Source organism: Phaseolus vulgaris, chromosome 4 (genome assembly GCF_051622355.1).
Source record: "Phaseolus vulgaris cultivar YP4 chromosome 4, ASM5162235v1, whole genome shotgun sequence".
In the NCBI taxonomy this organism is placed as follows: Eukaryota; Viridiplantae; Streptophyta; class Magnoliopsida; order Fabales; family Fabaceae; genus Phaseolus; species Phaseolus vulgaris.
This window is the reverse complement of record NC_143501.1, coordinates 47,319,115-47,342,697: the sequence shown is the minus strand read 5'-3', so window position 1 is coordinate 47,342,697 and position 23,583 is coordinate 47,319,115. Positions and strand designations below refer to the sequence as shown.

At 29.2% G+C, this 23,583-nt stretch overlaps 3 protein-coding genes across 3 annotated transcripts; 1 reads left to right on the top strand and 2 right to left on the bottom strand.

Moving 5' to 3' along the window:
* Positions 1–3,950: 3,950 nt before the first annotated feature.
* On the top strand, positions 3,951–4,570 carry LOC150028136 (uncharacterized). Its single transcript, XM_090301463.1, has one exon. The coding sequence runs from the start codon at positions 4,149–4,151 to the stop codon at positions 4,362–4,364; it is 216 nt and encodes a 71-aa protein (XP_090157589.1). The 5' UTR covers positions 3,951–4,148; the 3' UTR covers positions 4,365–4,570.
* Positions 4,571–12,238: 7,668 nt separating this feature from the next.
* On the bottom strand, positions 12,239–16,139 carry LOC137837919 (glutamine synthetase PR-2). The gene is made up of 12 exons (XM_068647097.2): positions 15,629–16,139; positions 15,218–15,257; positions 14,981–15,084; positions 14,844–14,892; positions 14,614–14,720; positions 14,381–14,468; positions 13,539–13,667; positions 13,336–13,410; positions 13,174–13,227; positions 12,994–13,031; positions 12,633–12,792; positions 12,239–12,556 (listed from the first exon to the last, which is right to left on the bottom strand). The coding sequence occupies exons 1-12, from the start codon at positions 15,700–15,702 to the stop codon at positions 12,404–12,406; spliced, it is 1,071 nt and encodes a 356-aa protein (XP_068503198.2). The 5' UTR covers positions 15,703–16,139; the 3' UTR covers positions 12,239–12,403.
* A 2,938-nt stretch (positions 16,140–19,077) lies between these two features.
* Positions 19,078–23,046, bottom strand: LOC137837918 (ferrochelatase-1, chloroplastic/mitochondrial). Its single transcript, XM_068647096.2, has 9 exons — positions 22,249–23,046; positions 21,287–21,617; positions 21,018–21,161; positions 20,762–20,863; positions 20,490–20,593; positions 20,280–20,406; positions 20,020–20,172; positions 19,783–19,883; positions 19,078–19,696 (listed from the first exon to the last, which is right to left on the bottom strand). Exons 1-9 carry the CDS (start codon positions 22,347–22,349, stop codon positions 19,372–19,374), a joined length of 1,488 nt encoding a protein of 495 aa, XP_068503197.2. The 5' UTR covers positions 22,350–23,046; the 3' UTR covers positions 19,078–19,371.
* Positions 23,047–23,583: the final 537 nt, after the last annotated feature.

Genomic DNA, 23,583 nt, shown 5'->3' with positions numbered 1-23,583 from the left:
GTATTTTTTTATAGGATCAAAATTATAATAGAAATGTATTCAATGTTAAGAGATTGTTGCTCAACCACAACGTCTGTCAGTTGAACGTTAAAGAACAGGCAAAAGAGCATTAAGCATATCTTTCACTCATTTGATAAGTTTTGATGAAAATCAGATGAAAAAAACATCATAAAAATCAATTAGATCATGTAATGAAGAAGTGAAATAACATCAGATGATTAACATTAGCTCAAAATAGATTATAAGCTAACACGCGAAGATTACTACTTAAGCTTGAGTCTAATTTATAGAGAATTTCTCATTCATCTATTTCCAAGAAGACTTGTGTCAAACATCAACATTCAAATATCTCTTGGGACATGAGTTAAAGCTACAATGACCACTAACTCTCATGACACGACTACTTTCAAATATTGGCCTAGCTACTTGCCCTGTACATATGCAATTTTACCATGAAATAGTATAAAAAGCTCTGTTATCGAGAGAATTGTGTACTACCAAACATCCAAGATGCTGCATATAGAAGTAAAGCATTTAAAGCTGCATGAAGTATATTAAATGCAATGATTATATTTAAGTTCGTCAAACATAGAAAGGATATGCTAGAAAACTGAAGTTGCTCAAAGACAATGAATGACCTCTCAAAGGCTATTTTCTTCCAGCGCATATATAAAGCCTACCATCCTGAAAAAGAAGGGGAAAGAAGAAGAGATACCATGCCAAATTGTAGCTCAAATTAAGAGAAAATATTGCATTATACCAAAAATGTTGATAAAATCATAGAGCAAACCTCACAATTTCATAGAAGGATCCTCAAGCTTAAAGAATGAACACTACTATAATATTAGGGTCCAAAAGAACTTCATGGAAAACACTAAAAGTGTTAATCCCGGTACCTAGGAGAGAAAGCTTATCCACGTCAAAAGACGCTTCCCTCCTAGAGATCAAGATGATTTTTGTTATGGGAGAAAGCCTAAAGTGTATATTCGTTTGAGAGACACTGTCACTCTCCAGTAGTCAGATAAGATAACCATTAAATCCTACAATTATTGTATGTTAGCCATGAATGACTAAATGATAAAGAATACTTGGTTAAGTCATTAGTGACTTGGAAGGAATATTCCTTGACGGGGTCATCTAGGAGTGGTTGAGCTTAAATAATATTCATTGAGTCAGAAGTGACTTGAAAAAGAATACTCGTTGAGTTAGGAGTGATTTGGGAAAGAATACTCAGTTAAGCTAGGAATGTCTTGAGAAAAATACTCAATTGATTATTAGCTATGAGTGATTATGAATCCAAATAATAATTAACTGTACTTCACAATAGTTTGCCTAATTGAATTTGACTTGTTGGTTAAGAACTTGATGTAGTTTGTTGCGACAGACAAACCAATATAAACTACTATGTGTATTTTGTCTCTTCCTTATCTCATTTACATTACATGATATCATGTGTGTATTAATCCAAGAAGGAAAGCTAGTGTGTGAATACACACTAAAATTTTTACTAACATATTTTTGAAATTATGAATTTGATTTGCATTTGTTGATTGATCATACACTAGAACTATGATATAATCATTTGTTAAAGTAAATACATTCATAAATACATTGATAATTTTATAACAAAATTAAATACACATATTATCTAATTAATATAAAATAAAATACTAAGATTAAGAGTAAGTCAAATTCTCTTGAAGTAATGGATCTCATATATAAATATATATAATCCTATCATAGTTTCTTCATTGTTAACTGATATTAAAGATAAAACAATTGTGTCTTTTGAATATTGAATTATTAATAATATTATTTTTTGTTTTATAAAAGTTATTTAAGAAATATTTAAGTAAGTAGAAATCTAAATACGTATATGTTTATTAAATTTTATACTCACGAAATATAGAAAAGAAGAATGAATAAATGAATATAATGAAACGCGTGTTCATTATCATTAGTAATATCAAGGCTTAACAAATACTATTGTAAGTCATTGTTGGAAATACGTTACCTAAAATTCAACCTTAAAAAAGGTGCACGTGGCACGGAGGTGATCATGTGGATGAACACGAATATTGGAGAAGTCCACGTGGCATCGTCGCGTTGATTTCTGGATCAAACGAACTACCAATATTGACCGTTGATTACGACCAAAGAAGATTTTGCGAAATTCTCGTAGCGGGACAAATACGTAATTTCGAGACAGTGGTAGTTGACTGGAACACCAACACGTGTCCCTTTCTAACAAACTTAACTGCTCAGCCACCATAGCGTTTCAGTTTTTCTACCATGATGTTCCATTTCGGTGTTTTTCTCTTTCTGTTCAATTCCGAACCTCTTTGACTTCCCTTTCCACGTGCTGGGTTAGGTTATGATCATGTTCATTTTTATTTTCTTTTCATGCATCGTGTTTGAACAAAAATACAATTTTAAAATGTTTGAATTGCAGATTTCTTAATATAAATTAATATTAAAATTTTATTTAACTATTTACTCTCTTTTTTCTTAATTATCGTGTGCTTAATTAATTTTAAACCTTTGAAATTAAACTCTTCAATAACGACTCACTGTTATCATGGAAGTTTGAGCCAAGATTGTTCTAGAAGTTCACAGAAGCCGCCATTGATAATCTGTAATAAATTCCTTGGTACAGACCCTATAGATTCTTCGTATTTTATTTAAGTTATAATAAATATTAAATACGATCTAATAGAGTCATTACAAAGTATATTATATATAAAAATAAGGTAGAATTTATTTATTATATTAATCAAACTTAAATACTAAATACTCATTTAAATTTTGGATAATTTTTTGTAAATGCATTTCTGATGAAAACTAAAATCCAAATATAGAACAAATAGAAAGAAAAACACGATTAAAAAAGAAGATTCAGTTATCAAACCAATAATAGATACTATTTATTTTCTAGACTTTATGCAAGTACATTTATAAATCATTATTTTACTTGTTAAAAATTGTTCGGATTATTCCCACCCACTTTATTAGGTTAAATTCACCTTAGCTAAATTTTAATTTATAATAAAACTAACATAAAAAACTCAAGAACATATGAATATTAAAGAACGTGAAGTGCAAGTTATTTTTTCAGGAATCAATCTTGCATGGGACCAAGAACTCAATTCTCTTCAATGATGCAGTTGTGCATGAAAGATCCTTATCCTTAAGAACCCCTTTTAAGAAAACATACTCTCTAATTATTGGGAATCACGAATCCTAGTGTTTGGTTTATAAAAAAAAAGGTTAAGAATATTTATGTAAATTATAAGTCTACAAACACTTTGGTTAATAACACAAAAAACAAACCAAGAATCACAACTCCACAATCTCATAAACTCTCTCCATAATATTATTATATTATATTGACTGTTTATTAGTAATTATTTTCACTAGCAAAAGAAAATGACCACTCGTGGCATAGCATTAATGCAAAGCCATCATCCAATTTGGCAACTTGGTAAGAAAAGGAATAAAATTCTGAATGGATATAAGGATAATTATCCATTTGATTATGGCCATATACCTAGCACCATCATCGACCCATCCACAAAAAAAAACACACACACACACACAAAAATTATATTAGAATTTGATAAGAACAAGAAACAAAAACAGTTCAAGCTTTTCAACTGTGCATCACATCCAAAAACCAAATCAAACGTGACATAAAAAGTTAAACCCACAACTCCAAAAATAGGACAATGCCCAATTACACAATAAAGTAGTTTCTAGTTTCTCACATGAGTTACCACAAGATTGACCCTATCAAACCGATCCAACGGACAGGAAAAGCCTTAGCAAAATCTTTGGTCACGATGAGGTGTACTCTGTCAACGACATGGTCCAATTTAGTCATCTTCAAACCAATCCCATAAAGATAGAGATTTCCCACCAAACTTCTCCATTCTCTTCTCCCTTACGTTTCAATCTTGAATACCCTTTGAGTTCACACTCACAACTATATATATATATAGATAGATACACTTCTGTTTTATGGTCCATGTGAAGTGTTTTTGGTGTTGTAGATTGTAGATTGTCACATATAGAGAAACAGAGTTAGAAGGATAGCTAAGAAAAGAAACTTTTTTTCAATAGAAGCCTTTTTCTTTTGAGTGACAGAGAGCATGGAGAACATGAAGATGAACAGGGATGAAAGGTTTGCACAAAAGGGTGTTCCGATCCACAACCAGGTTAGGAAGATCAAGCAAGAATCAGAGGAAATTGTTGATTGGTCCCCTGGCAAGCCACAGATCAGACATGTTCTTCGCGAAATTACCCGGCAGATTTCCCGGTCGCCGTTGGGAATTTCCGGCCAACCCATTTCAGTTGGTGACTCGTAGGGTGAGAATATGGAGCAGGGTTTTGGATTAGTGTGTTGGAGTGCACAGGTTGAAGAGGGAGGTTTTGTTTGCCTCCCCTGTTCCTGTTCTGTTTTCTTCTGGTTTTTTGTCAGAGAATACTTAGGCATTTAGCTGTGTTCTCCATTTTATTTTCTCATTTTCTGTAAATATTAATAATAATTAATATTGGATATACCATATAGAGAGAGATACATGTTTTCCTTTTTAAATTCATGTATTTAGCTTTCATGTTTCTTCTGTGTGATTCATCATTTGACTGATCTCACTTCATAGGTAGGATATGAGTTGATTTTGGTGGGGTTGAAGATTTGGTCTTTGAAGGTTTCACAATTTTGAATTGATCTTTGAAGCTTTCTCATTTTTTAAGGTTTACAAAAAGATCCTATGTGTTATGTTTTGAAGTCTTCCATGATTCCAATTTGGGTGTTTTAGTCTTTGATGAGTTTTTTTTTTAGATTAATTATGGACCAACCAATTTTCCATTTTAGTCCAATGATTTGAATAGATCTTTAAAGAGTTTAAACATTTTTATCATATCTTTATAAACGACAGAAAGATTCAAGGTTTCAATTTGGCAAAGTGCTGAAACTCAATCACAAATTTAAAATTTCTGGGGTTGTTTCATTTTTTATTAGAAAAACAGTTTTTGAATAGTTATTTTAGAGAATATTTCAACATGCAATTTGAATTTGAATTTGAATTTGAATTTGAATTTGAATTAGAGATAGGTTGAATATGAACCGTGAAGAATGGTTTTGCATTGGTCAACGAACACTTGAAAACCTAAGCAGTAGTAAAGTAATGGAATCCAATATGGTTTATCATTTGCGTTAATTTCACACCAATCATAATTAGGGTTTTGTTTATGATGACAAAACCATGATTAGGGTTTTGAATTTTTGGAGAGAGGGGTGGGTGAATGTTTGGTAGAGAAAGGTAGGAGGAAGCTATACTTATAATTTTGTTATGATTATTTTGATAATCATATACTTATAATTTTTCTTATTAATTCTAGGTGTAAAGTTGTTTACCATAAATAGTATACTCATTCAAATTTATTAAATAATCAATTAGTTCAAAATCACTAGTGGTGTGATCTTTAGCATAATTAATATAAAATCAACAAATTTATTTATTTATTTATGATTAAACTATAGTACATATTGTATTTTCTCTATTAAATCACTTGTTACTTTCACCTTTATAAACAATGTTTTTTCTATTGATACAATAATATTAAATAAATTTTAAGATTTTAGCAAGTGTTTCACATAAACATGATAAATATTTTTAAACGTGGATCCAATTTCAATCAAACAAATATAAAGTAATCAAACTCATATACTTAAATTAAAATAGGAAAAAGAAAAAAAAAGTAGGTTGAACAAATAATTTGGATTGAAATTCGTGAATACAAAAGATAATTGATTAGAAATTTCAGATTGAAATTTAGTGAATAAAAAGTATGATTAATAATTTTTTATTAAAAATAGTAAATCAAATTTTGTGACGGAATTTAACAAGTTTAGTCTTTCTAAAACTGATAAATATTCCACACTATATTATTGAAATGAAAAAAAATGTATGTTTTCTTTTTCTTAAGGAAAATAAATTCTTCTTTGTATTCTATGTATCTTCCTAACACTTTGTATTGTTCATTATACTCAAAATTTTATTTCAATTTTAAAACATTAAGTGCATATATTTTAGGAAGTTTTTGGGAGAGGTCAATTTAAAAAAAAAAATCACTTTAACATAATAAAATTGAATTCGTACTCTTGAGATAGATATATTTCTTTAATATTTTTCCAACAAAATATTTTAGCGAGTTATTTAATGAAAAAAATATTTCGAATCTCTTTAGTTAATGTTCAAAAATCTTTAAATAGACATACATGATGAGAAAATTGGAAATTGCCAAAGAGGAATCTACCAATTATATATTAAAAAAAATTACAAACAAATATATGAAAGGTATAGAATTATCTTGATAAAAAATCAATTTCAAATTTAACTTAGATACTCTCAAGTCTTACCTAAAATCTCAACCTAAATTAGAAAAATAAAAGAAAGAGAAGTTTATAGATCTCACTTTTTATTTAGTAAGCCTTACAAATTTCAGACTACTTATTTTTTTATTTATTTTTGTTTGTGAATAAAATAATTTTGAATACCTTATTAATAAGTTTTTTCAATATATACCCTCAGTGGACTTTTTGCTAGTGAAAAAGAAATACCCTTTACATCAATGAGAATATTACAAAAAAAAAAATTTATATCAATTAATTCAGTGTTCATATATGAAACTAAAATGTGAAAACAGTCTATGTTGACAATTTTTTTTAAAAAAAATACAATTAAATTTATCATAACAATCACAAAACGTGAGATTTAAGAGTTGGTATCTCCTCCGAAAACTAAAACTAGTGATGGCACGCAATAAAATTGAAGTCTCCAATGAGTGAAGAAAATGTAAAATTGGTGAAGCAACATATACTTTTGATTGACTCATCATCCATGAATTTAAGATAATGCGTGCTTCCCATGTGGTCGAGTTTTTTAAAGATTTTCATCATCATAATTTCACATAAAAAAAAAGGAAAAAGAGATTGATCGTTATTAAAGTTAAAGAGAAGAGAACCTTACGTAGAAAAATGGCAATAGGGAGCATGCATTGACCACAACCATGTAATGTTTTGGTTGATTGTGCCTCTTAATTATGAGTTAGTTTGATGAATGACTCATATATAAGTGGTTGAGAAAATTGTCTCAAATTATTTAAGAATTCAACATAGATGGATCATTTAACCTATATGGTTGAAGTGATTTTCAAGATTTAACAAACATACCTTTAACATAATATGATTAGTATAATTATGATAGAAAATGTTATAATAATATCAAAATTAATTCGATAATTCGTCGTAATCCGGGTTCAAAAGGTTTGTTACTATGTTATAAATACACACTCCATTCAAGATAAAGGTATACAATTATTACAGTAAATAATACCAATTATCGAATATCGAATAGTGATCTGGGTATCGTAATGCATTTTGTAAGTACTCCACCTCTTACCGAAATCGAAAACTGAAATAAAGAAGGAAAACTATAACAATTATTTGAGAAGACAACTTCTTTCTAAACTATATAAAAACAATTAGAAAAAAATTCTTTACTCATTCAATAAGAACACTTATACTTGATTCTTTGCTTCTCCAACTCCATTTTAGAGTTCTATTAAATCTCTTCAATCTTGTTATGGACAAAAACTAATGCATATAATTGAGAGGGAAAAGTGTATTTATTGGCTTTTCTTACGTGTTGAAGAGAAGGTGAAGGTGACAAACAAATTTTCTTTGTCATGTACATAAAAAAATATAAAAGCGATTGTTCAATCAAAATGGGAAGTACTTGTCTTTTTCATACTTGTGTGTTCATTTTTCTAATATACTGTTTCTAGATAGTATTAGTACAAAAGTATAGGTGAAATTCATGTTTTCTTTCATATTATATCATTATTATAAGAAAATTATTAAATAAAAACTAATTTTAAAAAAAAATAATAATTATTTTTATATTAACTAAATTATATATTATTTTATAAACTAAAAAATTATTAATATTTAAAATAATCTTTACTACTAAAAAATTATAAACTAGTTTCTAGAATGGTATTTGATTAGCTATCAAAATTTTAGCTACCAAAATTTAAAGTTATCAATTATTTTAAATTTTAAAGTTAGTAGTTAAAACCTTGGTAGTTAATTAGATAGAAAATTAGTTTAAATTTTTTTATTAATAATAGAAATTACTTTAGGTACTAATAAATTTTTAATTTATAAAACAGTATCTAATTTAGTTAATATAGTAACTAATTACTTTTTAAGTAGTATATAAGTTTGTTAATTATTCACTACTTAAAAGAATAATTATATATATATATATATATGATATTACTTACTCATAATTATATGGTTTGAGTAGTAAAAATAGAGTAAAAAAAATCAATAAATTTTTTATATTTTTTATGAATATATTATTTATAAATTTATTATCTATAGTTATTAGAATGAAATAAAAGGAAGTAAGAGGAATTTATGCTAATATGATATTACTTAATATACTAATAAATGAATAAATAATCTTCCATCAATTTTTCATTATTTGTTTCAAGATACTATTTAATCAAATTTTCATACTTTTTCTTAATACTTCATCGTTCGTGGTCAAGTTTACTTAAGGAAATTGATTGATCTAAATTTAGATACTAATTGTATGTTTAATGAAAATTTGACTTGTTGGACTGCATTCAAGAAAATGCACTAACTCACAAGGAAGATTTCTCATAGAAAGAACTTCAAAAGGAGAGTGCTTTTAAAATGACTCTTGAAAGGAAGAGTGAAGAAATGAACATCAATTCTCTATTCTTTCAAAAATTATTTGCAAAGACAATAAGCTAGATTAAGTATGTATATGCAACATGTGAAAAAGTATAATACATTTGATTTGTATGAGATTGAATGCCATAACTCTTATTTGTATTTTACTTTTTATTGGTGCTGCTGGGAAATTTGCACAGATAGGATCGCATACTTGGTCACCCGATACTATGGAGGGTCCCACTCCAGTATCCGCTTTGATTCATGCAGCTACTATGGTCACAACTGGCGTTTTCATTTAACATGTGACAATTGTGATTTTAATGTATAATTAGAGAGAAGCTTCCATGTGCATACACATATGAGAGCCTTCTAAATTAGGTTAAAATTACGTTTGTCCTACATGTGCACACAGACCAAAAATTACTCATCTTCAACCCTAAACTATTCGATTCAAATACAAGTTTAAATAACATAGTCTACTTGATTTAAGTACAAGTCAAAATATCCTAGAATACTTGGTCCAAATATAAACTCAAATTATTTTCAGTCCACACATATAATGACCCACTAAGAGATTATCCATGTAAGGATAGGGATTCAATCTTCATTTATTCTTTTTGAGGTGTTTCTTCCTGCACTCCTACATTTTGCTTCCTCATCCCTATATTCTTCAAAATATTCAAATTATCTTTGACAGTTTTGGATAATTCCAAAAATAGGAGTGTTCCGTAAGCAAAAGATATTTTCATAATAGAAAATCTAAAAGGTACCAGAAACATTCCAAAAAAGTAATCCAAAAGTTATTTTTACAAGGGATAAAATAGTCTTTTTAAAAATGATAGGGTGTAGAGAGAAAATTGTTGGGGTGCAGGAAGAAATCCCCTTCTTCTAGTCATTATTGTCCTTGTGGTAGGTCCCTTGGTCCAAGCTCTTCCATTACCATGACTGGTTAATCTCTTGCTTATCATTTTTCTATTATCTTATTTCTTAATTAATGTGATTATATGATTTTCCATCAATGTTGGACAACACCTTATTCAAGACATCAACTCATTGGTCATGATTTTCAATATAAATAATTTTATTAATATGTATTTTTACTTATTCACATATTAAGTGTTAATAAATTTATATAAGAGCTATAACATGATTATTAACTATATTTTTTTAGTCAAGTGATAAGAATTGGATAATAATCATTAATTGTACTTAACTGTATTTTTTATTAATATAAATAGTTTATCAATGCTCTATCTATTTTAATTTAACAGTAACTTCATATAAATGATTTATTATAAATATAAAATATAATTTATATTCTTAAAAACAATTTTTTATAGATCTTAATTATAATATAGTTCATAAATTAAAACAATTTATTATAAATATATAAAAATAAATATGTATCCTAGGCAATACAATTTTTTTTTTAAATATAGTACATAAGGAATTGAGAAAATCCATGAGCTGTGAAAAATTCAATTCATTTTATTTTTTATTAAAGCTAAAATTATAAAATGTCATAAGCTTGGGAACCATAAATAACATAACAATTATTAAAAGTTAAATAACATTTATTCTCTTTATTTATATATATATATATATATATATATATATATATGTTATGGGGGTAAGACATCAACATCTTACCTAAGAATATGTCCATAAAATTTAATTGAAGGACTCTGACCTAATGTCACTGATTGCTGTTATGTGGATTTTCTTTAACCATACAGAGTATCTATTTGTTGGAAAGTCTCACTATGTCTCAAACTTTGAAATGTGAATCATATATCAGTTACATAACTTCATTAATGTTAATTGATATTAATATTGAGGAGTGTTGGACAATGCTACTGTTGTTGGTGTAATTAGAAGAATTTATCTTTGATATAATTGAATACTTTCTTTCAGCAAGTTCCGTCAGCAGACCGATGCAAGGTCCAATCTCACAGACTCAACAAATTTAATTCGTGATTAGTAATTAGGTAATGCAGCCTTAAACGTGAACCTATTTTTTAACCTGACCCAATAAATAAAGCTTAATGCAGATAATATAAATAGCATAGGTACATCATTAATTACGGTATATTTTCGAAGATTGAACGCCTCTTTTACTGACTTGAACGTCCGAGAGTGCATTCTACATGTATCTTCTATTCAACATTCACTTCACCTGAGACTGAGCAACCAAAACCTGAAGGAACAGTACAAAAGTCAAAGAAACAAGTTAAGGTGTAAGCCGACCGTCCGACGAAAGAAAGAAGATGAAACCAGTTAATAGTTCTTAGGTACCATTTCTATAACCGAAAAGTAATAATAGTGATTCAAATCTTTAAAAAAAAATAATTAATAAAATATTAAGTCATCATGTTATAAAAAATATAACCTAAACCTAGTTATTTTTTATAAAAATGGACAAAGATATAAGTCGGCAGCCACCACTGGGCACATGCAGTAGATTGCATATCTGACACTGTTTTATTAGTTCAATGCACATGATGTGAACAAACATTGCCAAATTTGTTGCAGAGATTTAAAAGCAGTCACAATCTTCTTTCACTATATTCTTGGAATATAGGTAAGTCCATTTAATCATTTCCTGCACATTAAGGCATAAATTTGACCTATCATGTCCCATATAAGGCTAGAATGATTTTAGTTTAGAAGAAATATACTTCAAATTTCATTATCCAACTTTGTCTTTTTCATATTCTATTGAATTTTTTGACACAAGTTTATCTATTCATTAGAAATCCAAGATTGTACAAAGGAAAAATTATTTTTTTAATTTAATATTTAATTTTAAATATTAAAAATATATTTTTAATTTTATTTTATTTTATAAAACTAAGATGAGATTTGGGATTAATGTGAGATATCTTTGTTTAATTATTTTTAAACCAAATTATCTATTCACTAAAAATCCAAAAAAGTTTATTTATTAAAAGATAAGATTGTGAGATCAAATATTAAAAAAATCCTTAAATAAAAATAATTTTTTTAAAAAAATTAATTAATATATTAACTAAATTAAATACTATTTTTTATAATAAAAAATTATTAATATTTAACTTAATTTGTATTATTCATAAACATTTTTTAAATTAATATTTAGTTATATACTAAAGTTTAACAACTTTATATAATTAAAATTTTAATAATTAATTAAACATAATTTAAAAGATTATTTATTAATAATAGAAATTAATTTAAATATTAATAATTTTTTTAATTTTTACAATAATATCTAATTTAATTAATATTAATAACTAATTATTTTTAATCTTTAAATTTTTTTATTTAATAACTTTTAACAGTAAAAAAAGAAATATTATATTTTTTATTTAGTATACAATTTTAAGGTTGTTGAATTATTTTTTATACCATACCCAATTCACCTAACTAATTTCTTTTACCTAACTGATTTGTTGAATAAAAAAACTACTGGAATACAAGTGTAAAGAGTGAACTCAAGAATCAATTCTTGTTATTAAAGAAGTTATTTTCAACCATACAGAGAACACAGAAGGCTTTAGAACACCTAAAAAAACAACAACTCCTTGGAGATATAACCAAATTGTGGAATCAAATGGTATTGAAAACACAATTTTGAGTGGTCTAACAACATGTTCATGGTTTCCAGAGAATGGTGGTCTCTGCAATCATGGAGGTGACTACATAAGGATCCATGTTAGAAGCAGGCCTTCTGTCCTCAAAGTAACCTTTCCCTTGTTTCTCTGTGTCTCTTCCAACTCTAACTGAACTTCCACGGTTTGCCACACCCTTTGGAAAAAAAATGTTACATTATTAGTTGCTAACCTCAAAAAACATCACAAGACACCAAAAGATGAGGACTTACCCAAGAAAAGGTGTTGATGTCTGCAGTTTCATGTCTTCCTGTGAGACGTCTCTCATTACCTTTTCCATATGCTGCAATGTGCTCTTTGTGTCTCAATCCAAGCTTTTCAATGGCTTTCTTAATCACCTCATAACCACCCTCTTCTCTCATGGACTTAGTGCTGTATTCACCATTCATTGCATAATGAAGCTCTCAGAAAATTTATACATTTCAAACAATAATATGATTATAAATATTTTTTATAAAAGTTTTCATGTTAGACATCACGGTTAAACATCATGTTATCATGTTAGATGTTATGTGCAACTTAACATCAGTTGTTAATGTGCAACTTAACATCAGTTAGATCATATATTATTACCTATAGTTTGAGTGTGCTCCAGCTCCATTCCAATCTCCCTAATAACACAACCATGTAGCAATGAAGTCAAAACATTGAAATGAATTTATAACATAATTAAGATCAGTTATTCTTTAATTTAATCATATGTTTCAATCTTTCTACCAAGTTATCAGCAAGTTTTACAAGAACATGTCTAACCGGAATAGGCTTGGGATCAAATGAAACAACTGCTCCTGCTAACTCTGTGATCCTCTGTAACATAAGAACATTTCATCAATGTTGAAGTTCACTGTGTTTTATTAATCATGTTCATCATATATAATCCTTAATGATAAAAAAATTAGTGAAACTTTGTGTTACCTCTAAAATGTAGCGAGCAGCCCACACTTCATCTCCAGCAGAGATGCCAACAGAAGGACCAACTTGGAATTCCCACTACAAAATAAATAAGCATAAAAGTTAGTTTTCAATAAAAGCTAAGTTTGTTCATTGATTCACACTATGGAAATGCACTGATAACACTGTTATTTATCAGTTACTGTAATTTAAATTTGTGATTGTACCTGGCCAGGCATAACCTCTCCATTGATGCCACTGATGTTAATTCCTGCATAAACACAAGCTTTGTAATGTGCATCTACAATATCACGACCATAGGCTTTATCAGCACCAACTCCACAGTAGTAGGGTCCCTGTTCAAGTTAAACATTGATTGAGTTAGCATTATAAAGAAAAACAGAAGAAAAATGGAGAGATGAACTCAAACAATACTTGGTTCTTTTTGTTAACATGAATTTTACCCCTAGTTGTTCATGCACAGCAATTGAGACATTTATGCATATTTTGACCAAGAACCAATTCTTTTGCAAGAATTCCAACACATACTTTTGACTTTGAGTTAGAGCATCAAATGCAGTGATCAATAAGTCCAGCTTGTTTTAATTGGTAGAAGAAAACTCAAAGACAAAAACATCATAAACAACTTGAAGAGCAAGTTTGCCAGAAACAGAAAAAAATTAAGTGAATATAAGTAAGAAAAGCAAATACAACTAGGATTTTGTCGTTATTCAAAGATAATGACCCTCAACATTACGTGTGATCAGAAAAACCAACCCAAAAAATATGATACAAACAAAAACAAAAAGACAGGGCGTGCATGAAATTAATCACTGTGTTTCAATTATTGCAAATAGTAAAATCGAATTTGGGAAAGTTACCCAAAACAATGGTAACATGAAAAACCCTGCTTGAAAATGGAAATAAAAATAGAACTAAAGCAAAGAAAGAAGGAAAAAAAAGGCTTAAATGGTAGAAAATTAAAGTGAAGTGATTATTATGAAAATTAAATTACAATGCATTAATGTTTGTGATTAGATGATTATTTATTAAAGGGAACATTTCATACCTGTGGCCCAGGAAACCCACCTAGTGGCCACCCAAGTGGCCAATTCACATATTTCTGCAACAAGGTGTACTCTTGCTCAATTCCATACCTGTCGGTGTATGTATATTCAGTTCAGGAAAGAGTAAATTCTAACAATTTCATGTATAAAAAGCATAATATAAAAGTGGTTTCTAGAAACTAATAATTGTTGAAAAACTGAATAATCCAAGGTAGAATGTTTGGAAAAAACATACCATGGTACCTCTGCAACAACATCAGGGTGACTGAAAATTTTGGCAGCATCATACCTCTTGTTGGTTGGAAGTGGCTCACCAGCAGGGGTGTAAACATCACAAATCACCTATAGATTTTTATTCAAGTGTGAAAACCTTGATCCACAAAATAGTATACAATTTGATTAACCAAGAAAAAAAAGTTGCTTGCTTTGTTACTGCAAGCCAATTGTTCAACTTTGAAGACTTACAAGAATATTATTGCCTCTCCTAAAGGGGTCCTTGAAAATAGCTTGTGGGCTTCATCAAAGAAAACACCAACCATCAATTTTTTTTGTGACAAAATAGGATTAAATACAGAAAAGTGCACAAGGGGATTGAATCATACTATAGGATGACTTCACTGTCATCCCCAGGAGCTTGATCTGTGCTAGACCCATCATAGTTCCATTTTGGAAGTTTTGCAGGGTCATCCACTGGTCCAGGAAGAGTCTGTTTGTGCATAAACCACATGGAAAACCAACAAAAAAAAAAGGTTAAAAAATTAAAACTTTGTGATCATGAAAAAGTTTACACAATTAATTTATTAATCATCACTTGAGATGAAGAAAATAAAAACAATTACCCTGGCTTTGCTTCTGAGGTCCATACCAGATCCACCAACCCTGTTTAAAAGCACATAAAAATAATTAAATAATTCTCCTTTTGCAACATCATCAACTAGATCAAACCCAAGAACAAGATTCTAGCACCATCCATTAAAAAAGCCATCTTTTCTTATATGTGTTTGATGGAACAACATGTGAAAGGAAGCAGTGTTCCCAAAGGATCACTCAACATACGACATACCATGAACCAGAAAGAACAGTATAATATGAATAAAGGGGTCGTTGGTTCATGATCACATTAGTGGAACAATAACATTCCTTAGTCAAAGATTTAAAAAACAAAACAGAGTCCCCTGTTTCTTCCACATGACTTAGGTGATATGATATGGCATGATAATCAGTTCTTGTGGTGTTTGAGAGAGGCTCACCATATGTACTCAGCAATGATATTTTCTGTGGATTCTGAGAGGTTGAGGTTGATGAGATCTGAAAGCAAAGACATGGTGATAAAGAGGAAAAAGATGAGTATGAGAGGATATTGTAGAAGATACCAAAAGGTGAAGAAGCTTTGATAGGGTGAAGTGAATGAATGAAGGACTTTGTTTGGTCTGAGAGTCCCTTTATAAATAACAACAATGACTCAGTGATGTCAATATTGATTGAATAAACCTAAGATTGTTGTTGCATAGACGTGTTTGAATGTGCTTGGAGACACTTTTTCTTCCACAAGGTTGAATTTTGAAACCCTGAATAAAATAGTGTCACTTTAATTAATTAACTAATTAATAATTAAGCAATTGTTAAAAGAATATTTACTGTGTAACCAAAAACTTGAAAAAATATTCTTAGCGTTGCATTTGCTGAGAAAGAGGGAGAAAAAAAATTATGAAAAATGAATAAAAAAATGGGTGAAGATTTTGTGAATAAAAACAAACGAGCATGTTTTGCGGCTAAAGTTTGATTATTATATTGTGAAATTTATAAGCACTTAACCAAAAGCAGGTTGCGTATTAACTAAGTACTTTCATTAGATTTGATTACATACTATTAACAACACTAATCGTTATTATTAAGTTATGATATTTTAGTATATAAAATATTACTATTCCACCAACTACTTCTTGTGGATACAGAAATTATATGTACATATTAATATTTTGTATCATTTACGTCAAAACTTCATGATTTTTTGCTATTTTTAATTATGGTCTTTAAATATATTTTGAATAAATTTATATACTTTTATGTACCAAAAATAACTAGTGAGTTATTATTTTTATCTTTATTAATTAACTAATTAGTTAATGATGGTGACTTTATTCAATAGTAAAGAGTATAGTTGTAAACCCCGTATTAGTTTGTTTCCCTGAAAAATGTAAATGAAACAAAATGTAACAGATCTTTTTTTTTGTGAAAAAAATATTAAAATATATTATTTAAAAAAAATACACAAAGTAAAAGTTATAAAAACACGTATGCTATTATATACAATTAATTTTTTAAGATATAAATATTTTATAATCTATATCTATATATAATATATAATGGATAATTCCATTATAACTTTTTTTTATACAAAATTTTTATTTCTATTTTATGCTTTTGAAAAAAATTTATTTACGGTTTGTAACTACTATTTTATAGATATAATTAATTACTGATTTTACTTTTATTAACCCTAGCAAAAATATAATTTATAAATTATTTAAGTCCTATATATTGTGAAAAACATAACAACATAATAATTATATTGTGTTATTAGTATCTTTTTATATTGTCATAAATAAATTTTAAAAATAATTATAAATTTAAATTAAATTATAATATTGAAAATAATAAAATAAAAATTGTTTTTTATGGAGTTGAGAACTATTGAGAGGATTATTATTTTTTCTTTTATCGATCCGTTCAGCTGCTTTGCAAATTCCTCGCCCTTCTTTTTCAATCTTGGCTCTGAGTTGTGTTATCGTTTGGTCCTATAAACGTGGTCTTCACCTAGGTTGGTCTAGTAATAAGGACCGAGATGTGAGATCAATCGTAATTACTGTTCTCATTAATTAAAAAAAATGACATTGAGAACAAATTTAAAACATTGAAGTGAAAGATATTTTTGTGTGTAAAAGAATGACAACTAAAACACTACTATTAATAGCAATTTTTACAATTAAAGAGTTTCATCTTAGTCAATCAAAATTCGGTATAATTTTTCTAATTTTCGTTTGACACTTTTGTATTTTCAGTCTCACTCCATTTATTTGTTTGAAAAAAAACTATCACATCTCAATAAAAAGTATTTTTCAAATCGAGACACATTTCTACTATATACACCAGTTTCTTATATAGGTGTGATTTTTTTTATTCCCTTTACAACTTTCATATATTTTTAAACTATTATATGTACAAAAAAATTTATTAGTTTTATTAACGACTAAAACTCATGCCAGTGATAAAAAAAATAACATAAAATTAAAAAAAAATTGAAGAAAAATAGACCAAATCCATACTAATAAAAAAACTTTTAAAAAATAGTCTAAATATTGAAAATTTAAATCTTTATAAATCTTCTTTTGTAATAATTTATTTTTCATCCAAAAAATTAAATACAAAATTGTACTTGAAGAAGCTTACTTCAATATCACTCAAAATACCAACTGGTTGTTCTATCAAACCTTATATCATGATAAAAATATTAAAGTCTATTTTTTATTTTACTTTTTAACCGAATAAATTAATATCATAATGTTAGGTCAATGAAAGGGAATTAAAAGATAATATTTATGTTTATGCATTAAGAATATTTCATAATTATCTATCAAACATTAATTTCATTAAAACAATAAAAATAATAGGAATGGAATTTACTTTATTAATTTAAATATATTTATATTTTTATACTTTTTAAGTATATTTTTTGCAAAATTATTTGAAAATCATCAATGACAATGTCAAACTTCGCTGCATGAGAAAAGGTATATTTTGAATAAATAGTACTCGCAGAGAGAGTGTGGAAGAATTTTATACTGATATATAATTATAATCTGTAATATATTACAACTTTATCAAACTTTAAAATAATCATCTTAACAATTATATAACTAACTAGTTTAATTATACATAATAAAATAAATATTTTTATAAAAACACTTATAAATTGAATTCCTATATCTTTATTAAATTAAATAACCACCTTGAAGAAACACTTTTAAGTAATATATTTATGAGATGTAACTATTGTTAATGAAGGGTATTATTTGAGATATATCATAGACTAAAAAATTGACTGAAAATTTGTCGGTGAATATAAAAACAGTGTGAAAATGGTAACCGCTTGAATGAGTTCAATGTATGAAGAAGATAAAATTAAAAGTTTATATTGAAAAGATAAAACATGCTCATTTAATATTCTAAGTTATCATGGTTCGATTCACTTGGTACGATGCTGATAAATTTTGCTGATTAAGACAAAGATTTGGTTCAACTTTTTTTTATTAATTTAGTTAAAAAAAATATGGAACGTAATTTATATTTGTATGATATTAAAAAATGTATATTTTTGTAATTTTTTTTCTTGAGCAAAGGTGAAATTAAAATAGGTGATATTGAAAGTAATAATAATTTTTTTTTGAAAGTAATAATATTGCATGAAACATTTATTTGATACAAAGCTTGCAACTGGTTTTCTCTAGATTTCCTTGCAAGTTAATGGCGGTGAACTTATCACACAATAGAAAAAAATGAGCATAACTATCCAAATCCAAGGAATGAATATTTAATATTACCATTTGAGTTTATCTTGTAATGACATTAATATTTATATATTTTTTATGTATCTTTTTAATTTATAATTCTTGTATTCTGAACTTGCTGAAATTATGTATTTCATCAACAATGAATACAATTAATATTTAAACAGTTTATGCCAATTTTAAAATGTAGAGAAGGTTTAAATAAGTAATATACAAAAATCAATAACTTGTTGGGGGTTTAATATCCAGATCGAGAGAATGCTTATTGGCTCTAAAACAGATCCCTGGTCAATTATTTGCTTCTTCAATATCTGTGTAGTGTTATGCAGAAGAGGTTGTAATGAGAGAAACTAAAGCTAAAAAAATGAAGTATACTATGTTTGCTATCAGTAGATTCATCTCTATATGCTCAGATTCTATTCCTTCTAAATAACATGATTCCTGAATGCCGTGATCATTTTGGATGACAAGAACAAGATGAATGCCAAGAATGAACCAAAGAACAACTTGATGAAATATTTGACAGGGTCATCATGGTCATGATCAACATCTTCAGAAGTGTTGATCCGTGGATACATTGCTTTTGCCGATGGGAGAGCTTCTATTACTGCATCAGCCAAATCAGTGATGAAGGAAGGGGTAAGACCAAGGGCAGGTACACGTGCCCAATTCTTGATGCCAGATTCAAGAGCCAATTCTTTGTACTCCATGTCAATTTCTTCAAGAGTTTCAATATGCTCACTCACAAAGCTGGGATAAAAGAAGACACGATTACTTCAAGAGTTTACTCTCGTATATTCACAACTTTCGACAGTACTGTAACGATAATAATGTACCTCACGGGAACAGCTAAAAGACTCCCTACACCTTTTTTGCCAAGCTCAACAAGAACTTCATCCGTATATGGTTTCAGCCATTGTACAGGACCCACACGACTCTGAAAATTCATCCAACCAAAAAGGTATGATAAAAGGTACACCAGAGAAAGCAAGAATACAAGCCAGCATTAAAATATAAAATCTCCATTTAACTCAAGAAAAGTTAAGTTGAAAGAGTTCATAATCAAAACGAACCTGATAAGCAAGAGTGTGCTCATTACTAACTCCTCTGGCTTTCAACTCTTGCATGATCAAGAAAATGCACTCCTCCATTTGATCTCGGTATGGATCCCCAGCATCCTCAACGTAACTGACAGGTACACCGTGGGCACTGAAAAATATCATTGCCTACACAGAAAAAAAAAAACATGGTTCAGACTGCAGTAAAATACATCACGCAGCCTTCAATTTATGTAAGAGGCATGTTGAAAGGATTCAACACAATAATAATCTACCTCTTTTGGTTCAGAAAAGCTTTGGAGCTCTTTCTCAATTAAGTCAGCCATTGACTTAATGTAACCTTCTCGTTGATACCAAGAGTTTATAATGGAAACAGGAAGAGTAGACAAATAGGCATCCTCCCTGAATTAAGTGATATCAGTTGATAAAAGAATAATCCAAGAATCACCTAAGGGCATTGATCATGAAGTGTCAATAAGCAGTACCTGAATTCTTGCTCAAGAATGCGGACGCTTGATCCAGTTGTGGATATAGAAAATTGCGGATAAAGAGGTAGTACCACAAGCCTTGTTATTCTGTCCCTCTTAATCTGTCATGCAAGACAAGCTTTGATTTTAGACTCAAGTAAAAGGTGAGCCACTTGAGCCCAGAATAATATAACTCATAATTAATTGTTCAGTATGTTATTTAGTTATGAAAAGTGAAAAAGGATGTGTGGGAGAATAATGAAGAAAGGCCAAAAAACATGAGAACTCACTTGCTGAATTGCTTCTTCGGTGAATGGATACCAGTACCGCATCCCCACGTAAACATTTGAAGAGAGGCCCTTCGTTTCCAAAGCCTTTTTTATTGCAAGTGCCTGCACAAGCACAATGAACCATAAAAGCTTCATTAGTTCCAGAAAAATTACCAATAGAGATAACTTTGTAACAGGAAAAGGGCCAACAAAGAATTCTTGTTGCAGAAAGACACAGCGCAGCATATAATGGTAAAACCAAAAAATTGAACTCTACCTGATCATCTGTAATTTTGCGTAAAGGAGAGCCACCACCAATAGCAGCATACCCTTCCTTAGATTTAGGAGCCCGAAGTACAGAAATCAATTTTGCCAGTGGTCGCTGGAGAAACCTAAACAATCTTGGAAGACGAATGATGTCCTGTTGTTGCAATACAAGAAGCACATAGCATTCAAATTATATGAATGTACTAAGGCCAATATGGAATATACACAAACAAAATAAAATAACCAACCCTAGAGAAAACACAAACAAACTTAACATACAGGATCTGCAAAAAGATTAAACAGAAAAGGTTGAACGTCATTCAGTGTCTCCGGTCCTCCAAGATTGAGAAGTAGCACGCCAACTTTTTCTTCTGCAACTTGCGTAGGAGGTTCTAAGGCAGCCACATCATAAGCACTTGTCTCCACAGAATAAGAAGCTGGACCAACTAGGTTTCTCCTGCCAGAAGGTTTCACACAAAGTGATCCCCCAAGCAGGCCATTTCTTCTATTGGTGGAGTCAGAACACAAAAACAAAGACACTTGAGATGTAGACCTGTTACAATTTGAATGGAAATCAACACGGCCAGAATTTCGGATATCAGAACATAACCTGAAAATTAAGAGTGACCAAGCATTTAGTTAGCAAACTTTACAGGTGATAAATTCAGCATCACATAGAAAATTGCAAATTAAATTAACTTAGTTTGGCCATGTCAAAGACAAAACAACAATAAAGTTCAAAAATAGCATCTCTAGCTTTTCAATTACATCAAATATATTTCAGCCAGAACATGCTACAGCCAATGAAGCATGTCTATTTTGGATTATAATACTTAGATTTATGTTAGAGAAAGAAGCAAGCGTAGCAAGAAAACAGAAGCATATGGAGGCAGTGATCTCTTCAGCAATCTGCGAGTCCTAATCAGGAACCGGTGGTATTATCACCATTAAAACAGTTTCCCATCAACAATAAACTGAAACAAACAATTAATCTCTCTTGAATGCAATTTAATCACAGAAATCCTCAATTAACACCGAACAAAATTTATGTTTAAAATGATCTCAACATGTATATAAACAAAGACGCGAAAGCATTGATAGCATACGAAAGCGAAATCGCCTAAATATGCGACAGAGAAAGCAAATGAGTGGATGAGTGAGAGATATGATTTGGAATCTACGGTGGAAGGGAAAACAAATAAGGAAAGTAAAAAAATCCTAAAAAATGGACAAACGCTTACTTGTTGGCGGCGAAGGTCACGCAATCAGTATGGCGAGGGCCGGGCCTGAAAACGACGCTGAATCGATCCAGATCGCAGGCGGCAGCACCGAATTGCATCATTTCGACGGCGGAGGAGGTGAGGCCGGAGAACGAATTCTGCCACCTTGGAAACGCCGGCGAGAGAGGACCAATAAAACTCACTCTAATTAATTTATATATTAATTAAATTCACCCCGTCAACCTTTCTCAAGAAGGGTTTGGAAGACGAAAAAGCACTTTTATATTAAGTGCTTTGGTTGCCAAAGTTGAATTAAAAAAAAGTCATTACCAAACAACCAATGAAGAATAAGTGTTGTATTGCGTGTTGAGAGAGGGACACTCCCACCTACCCTCTCAAAGCTTCTTCCTTTTCTTCCGAACCCTTTTTCTCTCTCTTCCCTGCACTCTCATTCTCAACTTCACCATGACAATGTTCACCACGCTGTCTCCCAATTGCTTTCTCTGTCTTTTCCAAGATTCTTAAACTCGGTTATCATCCAGATGCCACAACCTTAACTACACTCATGAGGTCTCTGTCTCAAGAATGAGATCAAGAAAACACTCAACTTTCATGACAAGCTGGTAGTTACGGGACTTTCCAACTGCCATCAAGTTGTCGACAGAAAAAAATTGAAAAATCCATGGAAATATGAGCATTGTTGAAACTGATTCCATCTTGATTTTTTCATTGTTTTTTCATAATAATAAAATATGGTTTATGGTTTTCATAAGGTTTTTTTTCAGTCTCATTGTGATTGTGGTTTTCACAACACAACATGAATTTTAACTTTGACCACAAGTAACATTTTATCTTTATTTCAAACATGGATATATTTTATAAATTCTTATTGTTAATTACATGTTTATCCTTCTCATGTATATGTTCTTTGATATGCCCTGCTTTTAATAGTTTTTTCATTATATTAATAGCATTTTTTTTATTTTGAATTCAAACATGAATATATTTTAAAATATCACATTATTAATGATGGATTAAATTCTCTAAGAAAAGGATGAACTTTATAACTATTGATTACAAATTAACAATTATGATTATAATTAGTTTTTAATTTTTTAGATATATATTTAATACTATCATAATTTGAAACCTTAAATAGCTAATTTATTACGTTATATATATAAGTAATTATTATATAATGAATATATTACATAATAATTTAAATTTTTTAAAGCATGAATATGTTTACTTAGCCGAATAATATAATAAGGATACCAATTTTTTAAAAGCTTTATAACTATCTACCAACAATAATAAAAAAAAAAATTACAACAAAAACTTTTAAATAAATTTGTT

Bases quoted from the DNA above. Each gene is read 5' to 3' on its own strand.
- LOC137837918 (XM_068647096.2), bottom strand. From the start codon at position 22,349: ATGATGCAATTCGGTGCTGCCGCCTGCGATCTGGATCGATTCAGCGTC. The intron at 21,618-22,248 runs GTAAGCGTTTGT...CTTAATTTTCAG, and splicing joins GTGACCTTCGCCGCCAACAA to GTTATGTTCTGATATCCGAA. The intron at 20,594-20,761 runs GTGAGTTCTCAT...CTTGCATGACAG, and splicing joins CCGAAGAAGCAATTCAGCAA to ATTAAGAGGGACAGAATAAC.
- LOC150028136 (XM_090301463.1), top strand. From the start codon at position 4,149: ATGGAGAACATGAAGATGAACAGGGATGAAAGGTTTGCACAAAAGGGT.
- LOC137837919 (XM_068647097.2), bottom strand. From the start codon at position 15,702: ATGTCTTTGCTTTCAGATCTCATCAACCTCAACCTCTCAGAATCCACA. The intron at 14,893-14,980 runs GTATGATTCAAT...TCTTTGATGAAG, and splicing joins GACAGTGAAGTCATCCTATA to CCCACAAGCTATTTTCAAGG. The intron at 13,032-13,173 runs GTTAGACATGTT...TTGTGTTATTAG, and splicing joins TTGATCCCAAGCCTATTCCG to GGAGATTGGAATGGAGCTGG.